The sequence below is a fragment of the Rana temporaria genome, chromosome 4, assembly GCF_905171775.1.
Source record: "Rana temporaria chromosome 4, aRanTem1.1, whole genome shotgun sequence".
Classification (NCBI taxonomy): Eukaryota; Metazoa; Chordata; class Amphibia; order Anura; family Ranidae; genus Rana; species Rana temporaria.
Genome location: NC_053492.1, coordinates 437111743 through 437125376, shown reverse-complemented (window position 1 = coordinate 437125376; position 13634 = coordinate 437111743). Strand labels below are relative to the sequence as shown.

General features: G+C 47.4%; 1 protein-coding gene across 2 annotated transcripts in view; it reads right to left on the bottom strand.

The window, feature by feature from the left end:
• Positions 1-11451, bottom strand: part of PACC1 (proton activated chloride channel 1) — a 59618-nt gene extending 48167 nt beyond the window's left edge. The window contains exon 1 of one of the 2 annotated variants that reach the window (XM_040351474.1): positions 11230-11451. In XM_040351474.1, the coding sequence (XP_040207408.1) occupies positions 11230-11265 (36 nt within the window). In that variant the 5' untranslated portion in view covers positions 11266-11451. The remainder of the gene's footprint in view (positions 1-11229) is intronic. The other variant, XM_040351475.1, reaches the window with a different exon arrangement.
• Between the last annotated feature and the right edge of the window lie 2183 nt (positions 11452-13634).

The following is a 13634-nucleotide window of genomic DNA, read 5'->3' as shown; positions in this document are numbered from 1 at the left end:
TGCAGCTTCACTTCCCTGTTCCCTACTGTGCATGTGTGAGCCGCGCATCCTCACTGGTCCCTGCTGTCTTCTGGGACCTTCGTAGGAGGACAGTGTAGGCGCCAGACATGATGTAGGTCACCGCGATCACCGCAGTGATCTATGCCAGGAAGTGAGAGCAAATACCTGTATTACACAGGTATCTTCTCCCCCTCCCCCCTGAAAGGTGCCAAATGTGACACCGGAGGGGAGGATTCCGAAAAGTGGAAGTTCCATTTTTGGGTGGAACTCCACTTTAATAAGGAGGCTTTCCTATGACATGCTAAGGTGTCCTTGAAGTGTCTGATCAGAGTTGGCAATGCTGTAGTCAAACCTTACAGATTGGTGGATAAGGAAGTCAGCCAGGGAATTTTTCACCCTTGGAATGCAAATCACTGATATAGTTCAGTCCAACAATATAGCACATACTTATGAAAGCCTTGAGAGTGCCGATTCCAGAAGAACAGGAGGGCCTTCAGTTCCACAAATGATAATATGTCTCCCCGACCTTGCCAGACATGCCCTCACTGATCCTTCCCAGGACAAGAATGGACCACCTACACTATATTGCTAAAATATTGGGACGCCTGCCTTTACACGCACATGAACTTTAATGGCATCCCAGTCTTATGCCCTGTACACACGATTGGTTCATCCGATGGAAACGGACTGATGGATTTTTTCATCAGATATCCGATGAAGCTGACTTTCATCAGTCTTGTCTACACACCATCAGTTAAAAAAAAGTTTGTGTCAGAACGCGGTGACGTAAAACACGACGTGCTGAGAAAAATGAAGTTCAATGCTTCCGAGCATGCGTCGACTTGATTCTGAGCATGCGTGGATTTTTAACCGATGGACTTGCCCACAGACAATCGTTTTTTTTCTATCGTTTTTTTGTTGGGTTGTCCCGATACCGATACTGGTATCGGTGCCGATACTAAGCATTTGCAAGAGTATCGGTACTCGTGCAAATGCCCCGATACCAAAAACCGATACCTTCAGGCTCTGTACTTTCAGCTCTCAGCAGGAATTCCCTGCTAACAGCTGAAAAGTAAAGAAAAAAATGCTGGCAATCATTGGTTGTTAAGGAACGGGGCCGCGGCTTCCTTGACAACCAATCACGTGTCCTTTCCTCCCCACCTCCTCCTCCCCTCTCGTCAGCTATCACCAGGTGCGGCCATGGGCGGCAAGTTGCTCTGTGGGAGAATTGTGTGGGGAGCACAAGCGTAACATGGGCAGCTGATGGACCCGTGCTGTCCCTGGATCCGATGCCTTAGCAAGCTGCGGGAGTCGGGGACACTACTGACAGCGCCGACTCAGGAGGACCTGCGGGCGGAGGTAGCGGGACTCGGAAGCCCTGAAAGAAGTACACGCACGGTGAGTAGATGGCTGTGTGTGATAGAGGCGGAGGCTGGGCGGGACTATAGGACTACAATCTCCAACATGTCTATGGAGGAGGAGCACTTATTGTGCGGCTGGAGGTGAAACCATGGTGAGACCACATGTGTCTGGATGGCAGGGGGAGGAGCTCAGAACACCCTGCTATTTTGTGAGGGGGCAAACTGCTGGCAATTGATAGGCACAGTGGTGACAATTAATGGCATGGCACATAGGCGACAATTAATGGCACAGTGGCTGTGTTTTATGACATGGCACAGTGGCGACAATTGATGGCATGGCACAGTGGCGACAATTGATGGCATGGCACAGTGAGGCTGCAATTGATGATTTTTTTTCCGTTTGTTTGCGCCCCCCCCCAAAAATTGAGCACCAGACGCCACTGCCTCAAACCCTCCTATCCCCCCTTCCCCACCATTATTTCCATCACCTGTCCCTTTCTCATCTCTCCTCCCACCCCCTCCTCTCTCTCTATCATCCCCCCCCCATGTTCTCTCTCCCTCCCTCTTTCTATCCTCTCCCCCTCCTTCCTCTCTCTCTCTCTTCTCTCCCCCTCTCACTTTCTATCTATCCCCTTGCTCTTCTATATCCTCTCTCCCTTCCCTCCCTCTGTTGCCCCCATTCTCTCTCTACTCCCCTCTCTATGTCCTTTCCCTTTGTCATTTGTCCCCCACTTCCTCTGTCCATTTTTGTTTTGCTTTATTTGAATAGAGAGCAGTAGCCAGGATTGTGATTCCCCTCCCCACTTTATCAGCCCTCATTTTTTTCTTCCTAGGTGATAGGTATCGGTATTCGGTATCGGCGAGTACTTAAAAAAAGTATCGGTACTTGTACTCGGTGTCAAAAAAGTGGTATCGGGACAACCCTAGTTTTTTTAACCATCAGATCATTTTAAAACAGGTTCTAAGTTTTTTCACCGATGGGAAAAAAACGATGGGGCCCACACATGATCGGTTTGTCCGATGAAAACGGTCCATCGGACATTACGCGGCATTAGTCCGTTAGTCCGTAAGTCTGTAGGGTTCAATATTGAGTTGGCCCACCCTTTGCAGCTATTAGACTCTTCTGGGAAGGCTGTCCACAAGGTTTAGGAGAGTGTCTATGGGAATGTTTGACCGTTCTTCCAGAATCGCGTTTGTGAGGTCGGGCACTGATGTTGGACAAGAAGGCCTGGCTTCCAGTCTCCGCTCTAATTCCTACCAAAGATAATTCACCCCAAACTCGCTCATCCATGTCTTTATGGACCTTGCTTTGTGCACTGGTGCGCAGTCATGTTGGAACAGGAAGGGGTTATCTCCAAACTGTTCCCACAAAATTGGATGCATGAAATTGTCCAAAATGTCTTGGTATGCTGACACCTTAAGAGTTCCCTTCGCTGCAACTAAGGGGCCAAGCCCAACCCCTGAAAAAAAGTTCCTCCACCCCAAATTCGCTCAACCACACTTTATTGCCAAAAGTATTGGGCCACCCCTCCCAATCATTTGGTGGAGGGGGGATTATGCTGTGGGGTTGTTTAGTTCCATTGATGCACAAACAAGGTCCATAAAGACAGAGATGAGCGAGTTTGGGGTGGAGGAATTTGACTGGCCTGCACAGAGTCCTGACCCCAACCCAATAGAACACCTTTGGGATGAATTAGAGCAGAGACTGCGAGCCAGGCCTTTCCCATAGACACACACCTAACCTAAACATTCCCATAGACACACACCTAACCCTTGTGGACGGCCTTCCCAGAAGAGTTGAAGCTGTTATAGATGCAAGGGGGAGCCAACTCAATATTGAACCCTACAGACTAAGACTGGGATGCCATTAAAGTTCATGTAAAGGCGGGTGTCCCAATACTTTTGTCAATATAGTGTAGGTTGGCCTTTCCAGCCAATCACTATCGTTTTGTCCAATGTAACAGGTGGCTGGTACCGCTATCAGCTCTCTGTGGGCCTATTTTTTATTTATGTTTAAAGTCCAGCCTGGGTGACAACCATGTCCCCGTACACAGATACAGTGGGGTGAGTTAGCGTAGCCGTCCAAGTGTGTTCTTCGCAGGATTATCATGGAAAAAAAAGGAAAGAAAAGACCAAGGGCCAGATCCACATAGGGAGTACGCCGGCGTATCTACTGATACGCCGGCGTACTTTCAAATTACCCGCGTCGTATCTTTAGTTTGAATCCTCAAACCAAGATACGACGGCTTCTGGGTTCGATGCGACAGGCGTACGCCTTCGGATCGTAGGTGCAATACTTCGGCGCCCGCTGGGTGGAGTTCGCGTAGTTTTCCGCGTCGGGTATGCAAATTAGCAATTTAAGAAAATCCATGAACGTACGCGCGGCCTTCGCATTTTCTAACGTCGTCTGTAGTCGGCTTTTTCCGGTGTATAGTTAAAGCTGGTATTATCCGGCGTATAGTTAGACTTGCCATGTTAAAGTATGGCCGTCGTTCCCGCGTCGAAATTAGATTTTTTTTTTTTTGCACAAGTCGTTCGTGAATAGGGATGGACGTAACTCACGTCTAAGTTAAAAAAAATGACGTCCTAGCGACGTCATTTAGCGTAATGCACGGCGGGAAATTCCGGAACGACGCATGCGCAGTTCATTCGACGCGGGGACGCGCTTCATATAAATGAATCACGCCCCCTACCCGCCGATTTGAATTCCGCCGCCAGAAATACACTACGCCGCCGTAACTTAAGGCGCAAATTCTTTGAGGATTCGAAGATCCGCCAGGTAAGGTACGGCGGCGTAGCGTATCTCTGATACGCTGCGCCGATCCAATTCTCTCTGGATCTGGCCCCAAAAATAGAAAACAAACGCAGCCAACTCATCTAAGGACTGCTAGGCTGCGATATTGTAAATTTTTGCTTTTGAGGTTGGATACAGTGTAACAAGCAGCTGAGAACAATTCAGTCACGTCCTGTTTTATCTAACTGGAGCAGAATTTTTTCTTTGATAATACCAATCCAGGTTAGGTGGCAAACTTTTTATCACAACGGGTAAAGGAAGGAAAGTCCTGCTGGCATAAATAGATAAAAAGGACTCACTTGGCTCAGTTCACAAAGGGCTCATGTTGACGGATGTTGTTTTCCTGCGTTTCACAAGTGTTTGGAACATACGCCAAACACAGATCAGCAAGATCCAAAGAGTGCCAAGAAAATACCCGCCACGCCATTACACCACCAGCCTGACCCACTCATACAATCAGGATGGATCCATGCTTTCTACACCAAATTCTGACCCTAGATCTCTCAATAAAGAGTACCTGTCATGTTTATTTCTATTACAAGCACCCCATTCCTCCGAGCTTGCGCACAGAAGCGAACACATACGTAAGTTGTGCCCACATATGTAAACGGTGTTCAAACCACAAACCACACACCGTTATTGTAAAGCCTCATACACACGATCGGAGTTCCAACTGACTTTTCTGTGGATTTCTGTGTGAAGGGCATTGTTCGTGAACTTGGTATGCATACAGACGGCAGAACATTTTCAGCCAACAAACACAAACGTAGTGACTTAAAGGAGTTGTAAATAAAATGTTTTTTTTTTTTGCTGAAATGACTGTTTACAGGATATAGAGACATAGGGCCATATTCTCATACATTTCAGGCGGCGGAACGTATGTACTTTACGTTACGCCGCCGCAAGTTTAAGTGGCAAGTGCCGGATTCCCAAACCACTTACCTGTGAACTTGCGGCGGCATCGCGTAAAGTCCACCCGTGTAAGCCATCCTAATTCAAATGATCCAGGCAGGGGGCGTGGATCATTTAAATTAGGCGCGCTCCCGCGCCGATCGTAATGCGCATGCTCCGTCGGGTAAATTACCCGACTTGCATTGCGCTAAATGACGTCTCACGGACGTCATTTGTTTTGACTGTAACGTAAATGGCGTCCAGCGCCATTCACGGACGACTTACGTAAACGACGTTCAATTTTGAAATTTCGACGCGGGATCGACGGCCATACTTAACATTGAGTACGCCACCTAGGGGGCATCTTTATCTTTACGCCGCGTATCGCTTACGGAAACGACGTTAAAACACTACGGCGGGCAAGCGTACGTTCGAGAATCGGCGTGAGTAGTCATTTGCATATTCTACGCTGACCGCCACCTAGCGGTCAGCGTAAATATTGCAGCCTAAGATACAACGGCGCAGGCTGGTGTATCTTAGGCATGTTTAAGTGTATCTCAGTTTGAGAATACACTTAAACATAGGAAAGGGACTTACGTAGGCGTATCTGTTGATACGCCTACGTAACTTGTTTAAGAATATGGCCCATAATAGTTAACTGATTCCTTTTAAAAACACATAAAAATAGATAAAAATCAATCATATAATGTACCTACATTTTCAGTTTCATTTTTGCATGTTGTTTCCTGCCTCTGCTGTACAGAGCCACAGAGCCAATACAGGGCAGTGATGATTTGGAAAACTAAACTGATTGGTGCTGAGGGGTTTTAGACACACAGGCCTAGATTCACGTTCGGCCGATCTACGTTGCGCGGGCATGGCGTATCGTATTTACGCTGCCGCAACTTAGGGAGGCAAGTGCTGTATTCACAAAGCACTTGCCCCCTAAGTTACGGCGGCGTAGCGTAAATGGGCATATTAGGTATCTATTTACTCGGCGTAACATCATCTTTCACATTATAGAAAAACAATTTTGCTAAATTTACTGTTTTTCTTTTTTATACATTCATTAAAGTGTATTTTTTCCAAAATAAAAATTGCGTTTGAAATACTGCTGCGCAAATACTGTGTGACATTAAATATTGCAAGGATCGCCATTTTATGCTCTAGGGTCTCTGCTAAAAAATATATATATATATTAGAGGTCGACCGATATATCGGCCGATATTTGGCCGTTTTGGAGAAATCGACATCGGCCGATTTTTATCCAAAATTAGGCCGATATTTAACATGGCCGTTAGTGGTGCCACGGCTCCGTAGCTAGGCCGAGCTAGGCCGAAGCCCCGGCCTTTCCTGATGCTGTGACCGCGGCGGCAATCCGCGGATTGCCGCCGCGGTCACAGCATCAGGAAAGGTCGCGGCTTCGGCCTAGCTCTGGAGCCGCGGCCATCTTAGCACACCCAGCGCGGCAGCCAACCAGCAGGCCCGTAACAGCCAATCGGCGGCCGCCGCTGCCGACATCCTCCACTGTAAAAAAAATGTCCCCTGACGTGCTGTGCGCCCTGCCTTTGCCTACAAAGCCCAGAATGCAGCGCGGGCCGGTAACTGCCGGCCCGCGCTGCATTCTGGACTTTGTAGACAGAGGCAGGGCGCGCAGCACGTCAGGGGACCTTTTTTTTCAGAGTGGAGGATGTCGGCAGCGGCCGCCTCCGATTGGCTGTTACAGGCCCGCTCTGCATTCTGGGGATTGTAGGCAGAGGCGGGGCAGCACTCAGGGCCAGGGACAATGGAGCTTTTTGTGCTAGGAGATGCCTGGAGCGCTCCGCTGGTGGGCATTGATGAGGTGGCACTGTGGCAATAAATGACATTATGCTGTACTGGTGGGCACTGATGTGAGGCACTGATGAGGTGATGCACTGGTTGGGACTGATGTGGTGATGCACTGGTTGGCACTGATGTGGTGATGCACTGGTTGGCACTGATGTGGTGATGCGCTGGTTGGCACTGATGAGGTGATGCGCTGGTTGGCACTGATGAGGTGATGCGTTGGTTGGCACTGATGAGGTGATGCGCTGGTTGGCACTGATGTGGTGATGCACTGGTTGGCACTGATGTGGTGATGCGCTGGTTGGCACTGATGTGGTGAAGCGCTGGTTGGCACTGATGTGGTGATGCGCTGGTTGGCACTGATGTGGTGATGCGCTGGTTGGCACTGATGTGGTGATGCGCTGGTGAGATGCACTGGTGGGCAATGATGGGATGCACTGGTGCATTGGTGGGCATTGATGAGGTGGCACTGATGGGCTGCACTGTTGGGCACTGAGGTGACACTGATAGGCTGCACTGGTGGGCACTAATGAGGTGGCACTGATGGGCTGCACTGGTGGGCACTGATGTGACACTGACAGGCTGCACCCCACCTCTCCACCCTAAACAATTATCTCCTCCCCACCTCTCCACCCTAGATTTTTTGAGATGAGGGAAAAAAAAAAAAAAAAATCGGCCTAAAATACCGGCCGCAAAAATCGGCCATCGGCCGCCCCGATTTACAAATATTGGCATCGGCATCGGCCAGAGAAAAACCCATATCGGTCTACCTCTAATATATATATATATATATATATATATATATATATATATAATATATATATATATATATAGAATGTTTGGGGAATCTAAGTAATTTTCTAGCAAAAAATACTCTTTAAAACTTGTAAACACCGAGGTCCAGAGAAGGCCCGGTCAGCAATTAATTGGAAAACAAGCCTGACTTTTGTGGTCATCTGTATAATGAATACATGAGGATATTTTACCATTTACGTCCTAACTTGAACTCGAGAAAAGAAAAAACTTGGCCTGACAAAAACCGGGCTGAGTGTAAATCAATGACATATTAATGGTCTAGCAGAGGTGTCACTGTACAGCCTGCAGGTCACATGATCCAAGATCAACACAAAGTAAAGAAATAATCTAATCATTTGTCATTGTACAGTCACATAAACACAAGTCACATGACACAGACATCGCCAATTACAATTTACATAACACCTTATCTATAGTCTCTAATGTCAGACTCTAAATCTATTAACCACTTAGGACCTGGACCATTATGCAGGTTAAAGGGGTGGTTCACCCTAAAAACTACTTTTTCTTATTACACTGGCCCCCCACATTACAATACGATTAAGGCTATTATTATTTTTTTGATGCTGTACATACCTTTGTACAGCATATTCACCCGTGGCATCCGGGTTGCGAGTCCCGCGGGAGTGGGCGTTCCTAACATGTCTGTGATTGACGTTTTGCCCAAAAACGAGCTCCCCCCCGTCGCGTAAGCCGCGTCACGATTGGCGAAAGGAGCCGAACGGCGATGCGCATGCGCAGTATAGCGCCGACTCGCCATTCGGCTCCTTTTGCCAACCGTGACGCGGCTTACGCGACGGGGGGGAGCTCGTTTTTGGGCAAAACGTCAATCACAGACATGTTAGGAACGCCCACTCCCGCGGGACTCGCAACCCGGATGCCACGGGTGAATATGCTGTACAAAGGTATGTACAGCATCAAAAAAAAATAATAAGAGCCTTAATCGTATTGTAATGTGGGGGGCCAGTGTAATAAAAAAAAGTAGTTTTTAGGGTGAACCACCCCTTTAAGGACCTTGCCCCTTTTTTACGATTCGGCACTGCGCCACTTTAACTGACAATTGCGCGGTCGTGCGACGTGGCTCTCAAACAAAATTGGCGTCCTTTTTTCCCCACAAATAAAGCTTTCTTTTTGGTGGTATTTGATCACCTCTGCGGTTTTTATTTTTTTCGCTATAAACAAAAATAGAGCGACAATTTTGAAAAAAAATCAATATTTTTTCAATTTTGCTATAATAAATATCCCCAAAAAAGATATAAAAAAAACATTTTATTTTCTCAGTTTAGGCCGATACGTATTCTTTTACTTATTTTTTATTAAAAATAGGGGATAGTTTTATGGCATTTTTATAAAAAAATAATTTTTGTACCACTAATGGCTGCAATCAACGATTTTTTTTATGACTGCGACATTATGGCGGACACATCGGACAATTTTGACACATTTTTGGGACCATTGTCATTTTCACAGCGAAAAGTGCTATAAAAATGCACTGCTTACTGTGAAAATGACAATTGCAGTTTAGGAGTTAACCACTAGGGGGCGCTGAAGGGGTTAAGTGTGACCTCATATGCGTTTCTAACTGTAGGGGGGCGGGGCTGGACGTGTGACATCAGTGATCGTCTTTCCCTATATCAGGGAACAGACGATCACTGACATTGCCACAACGAAGAACAGGGAAGGTGTGTTTACACACACCTCTCCCTGTTCTTCAGCTCCGGTGACCAATCGCGGGGCTCCGGCAGCGATCGGGTCCGCGGGCGCGTTCACGGAGCTTCGGACCGTGTCGCGACCGGGGCGCTCGCAACCCCACGGCTGGGCCTTAAAAAGACACATACAGGTACGTGATTGTGCCCAGCCGTGCCATTCTGACGACGTATATCGGCGTGAAGGGGTCCTTAAGTGGTTAAAATACTTTCACAGCTTCTGAAGCCATCGGGACACCTTTCACAGACCAGGCACCTGGAATCATTTGTTGTCTATCCCCGCCCCCTGTGAGATCAGAGTCAGAGAGTTGACAGCTGCTGGTTCCATTCCATTGGCTCCCGCTGCTGTCAATCAAATCAAATGATGTTGGAGTCGGGGGGCGGAGCCGAGTCTTGCTGTCTGTGTCAATGGACGCAGCAGCAGGACACGGGAGCGCGCCCGCACGCACGAGGGCCCCCGAGGGAAAGCGGCTCTCCAACGGGGCACTCGAGAAGAGGAGGAGCCATGAGCGCCGCTGAGGGACCCCAGAAGAGGAGAATTGGGGCCACTCTGTGCAATACCAACTGCACAGAAGAGGTAGGTATAACATGTTTGTTTGTTTTTTAAACGACCCTTTACATATCCTTTAATGTACTTTGTACTGAAATTTTGCATTTCCTAAACACTTAACTACTTCCTGCCCTATAGCAGAATGAAGGGCAGGAAGTGGTTCAGTTATCCTGACTAGGCGTCATATTCCGTCCAGTAGGATAACAAGCTAGCGCGCAGCCCGGCGATCAGTGGTGTGGTGTGTCAGTCTGACACACCGCTTCTCTTTCTGATTGATTATTAGAGCAGCTCCCCTAGAGAATGCCCACCCAGGACCACCAGGGATGCCCCCCCCCCCCATGGCCACCAGGGATGCCCACCCATGGCCATAAACTAAGCCCACTAGAGCCCACCAGGGATGGCAATCGTTGCTCATTGGGGATGACACTCTGTGCCCATCAGTGATGCCTGCCAGTGACTCTGATCGGTGCTGCCTAACAGCCCAGCAGTGCCCATCAGTGCCACCGATACGTGCCCTCCAGTGCGACCTATCAATGCCACCTATGAGTGCCCATCAGTGCCACCTATCAGTTCCCATCAGTGCTGTATATCAGTGCCCATCAGTGCTGCATATAAGTGCCACCTCATCAGTGCCAATCAGTACTGCCTCATCACTGCCCATCAGTGAAGGAGAAAATTTACTGATTTACAAAATAAAAGTTTTTTTGTTTTTCAAAATGTTCATTCTTTTTTTATTTATAGCACAACAAATAAAAACCGCAGAGTTGATCAAATACCACCAAAAGAAAGCGCTATTAGTGGGGAAAAAAAATAATAAAAATACAATATTTCTATAATAAAGATACAATATTTCTATAATAAAGATACAATATTTCTATATTAGGGATACAATATTTCTATATTAGGGATACAATATTTCTATAATAAAGATACAATATTTCTATAATAAAAATACAATATTTCTATAATAAAAATACAATATTTCTATAATAAAGATACAATATTTCTATATCAGGGATACAAAGTTTCTATAATAAAGATACAATATTTCTATATTAGGGATACAATATTTCTATAATAAAGATACAATATTTCTATATTAGGGATACAATATTTCTATAATAAAGATACAATATTTCGGCTGAACTTTCTGAACTCAGAGATCTGACAATGTCATGTGACTCCTCTCATCCCATGCTCTGAATAATTGATTTAGAGACACACAGAGTATTATTGGATGTCTCCCCTCCCCCATGTGTCATCCCCATCCCCCTCTTCTATTACCTCTTGGTAGGATCTGGAGAGTTCCGCCCTGATCATGGCACCGGGCGGCGGGCGGATCCGGGCTCTATAGAGGATGCTGCTCCGCTCCGGGCTCTGTCTGCACTGGGGATGCGTGCGCAGCTGACCCAACACAGCGGACCGGCGCACAGCATGCTGGGAAATGAAGTCCCTGAAGTTTGCTGGAGATGGAAGGAGGAGAGGAGATGGAGGGAGGATGAGGAGGATGGAGTCACAGTAGAGGATGGTGACAGGAACACACAACTTTGTATTTTTGGATAGAGCCGTTTTTTTTTTTTTTACAAATGTTTAAAGTAATCATTTTAGTCCTGAAGATTACAAATACCCCTCCCCCCCCCTCTCAAGCATTATAATTTAATGAAGCAGACACCCCTGAGAATAAAATTGCGGCAGGTTCCATTTATTTATGTCACACTATCACACACTAACGCAATGTTTTAAAAAAACACAACATTAACCACTTCAGCTGTGGAAAATGTACCAGGCCATTTTTTGTGATACGGTACTGCGTTGCTTTAGCTGACAATTGCGCGGTTGTGCAACATTGTACCCAAATAAAATGTATGCCCCTCCCCCTTCCCAAATACAGATTTCTTTTGGTGGTATTTGATCAGCTCTGCGGTTTTTATGTTTTACACTATTTACAATTTTGAACATTTTGAAAAAAATAATTTTTTTTTACTTTTTGCTATAATATATATCCAAGAAAAAAAGGGGAAAAAATCTAATTTCTTCATCAATTTAGGCCAATATGTATTCTGCTACATATAAAAAAAAAAAAAAAATTGCGGTGGACAAATCGGACACTAAGTAACACTTTATGGGGACCAGTGACAACAATACAGTGATCAGTGCTAAAACATATGCACTGTCACTGTACTAACGACACTGGCTGCAAATTCACAGAAATGTGCACAAATGCATGTAAATGAAAAAAAATGCACCACACGCAGTGCAGTGCACGTAGACACGGAAGTGGCCTCAGTATCTGGTGTAAATGGGCCCTAAGGGTTTGTCCACACCATGGGTTTTGGGCTGCACTGGACAGCGCAGTCCCAATACACAGAAGTGGCGTCGCTATGGGGGTGTGGACTGCACCCAGGTGACACCCAAGCCACGGCGCAGCTGTTACTCTGTCCAGCAGGAGCCATCTGCGGGAGCCAGGACAGCTCAAGATAGACTGAGGGGGCAAAGCTGTCTGAGTTAACAGCTGGTGATTGGTTGTTTGGATGCATGGTGGTCCTATCAACCAATCACTAGCTTGCAGCTTCCGCCCTCTGTCCAGACCTAATGCGTCTACAGCCCTCCCAACTGTCTATGTTAGGTAAGACAGGAGGGGAAGCAATGAGGGGGTGATGTGGGGGGGGGGGGACTGAGGACATTAATGGGGCCCTGTGATTGGGGGCAGAGGAATGTAAAGGGGTGCTGGGGGGGAACCTGAGGACAGTAATGGGGTGCTGTGAGGGGGCGTGCTGAGGACAGTAATGGAATGCTGTGAGGGGGCGCTGAGGACAGTAATGGGGTGCTGTGAGGGGGGGGGGGCGCTGAGGACAGTAATGGAATGCTGTGAGGGGGCGCTGAGGGCAGTAAAGGGGTGCTGGGGGGGACCTAAAGACAGTAATGGTGTGATGTGGGGGGCACTGAGGACAGTAATGGGGTTCTGGGGGGAACCTGAGGACAGTAATGGGGTGCTGTGAGGGGGGGCGCTGAGGACAGTAATGGGGTGCTGTGAGGGGGGCGCTGAGGACAGTAATGGGGTCACTGAGGACATTAATTGGGGGGAGAACTGAGTACAGTAAGGGGAGGACTAAGGAAAGTAATAAGGTCACTGAGGACATTATTGGGGGGAACTGAAAAAAGTAATAGGGGCCTGAGGACAGTAATAGGGGTCACTGACGACATTAATGGGGTCAGTAAGGACATTATTGGAGGGACAGAGGACGTTTTTGGGGGGACTAAGGACAGTAATGGGGGGAATGAGGACAGTAATGGGGGGAATGAGGACAATAATGGGGTCACTGAGGACATTATTGGGGGGAATGAGGACAGTAATAGGGGCCTGATTAAAGTAATTCGGGCAGGGGCCTGAGGATAGTAATTGGGCCATTAAGGACATAATGGGGGGGGGGGGGCCTGAGGATAGTAATTGGGCCATTAAGGACATTATTGGGGGGAGAGGGGGGGCTGAGGACAGTAATTGGGCCATTAAGGACATAATTGGGAGGGGGGGTTAGGGCAGTAATTGGTAGTAATGGGGGCCTGAGGACAGTGAATGGGTCAGTGGGGATATTAATTGGGGGGACTGAGGACACTATTGGGGGGGCACTAAGGACAGTAATAGGTCAGGAATTTGGTCACTGAGGACAATAATGGGGGGGGGGGGGGAA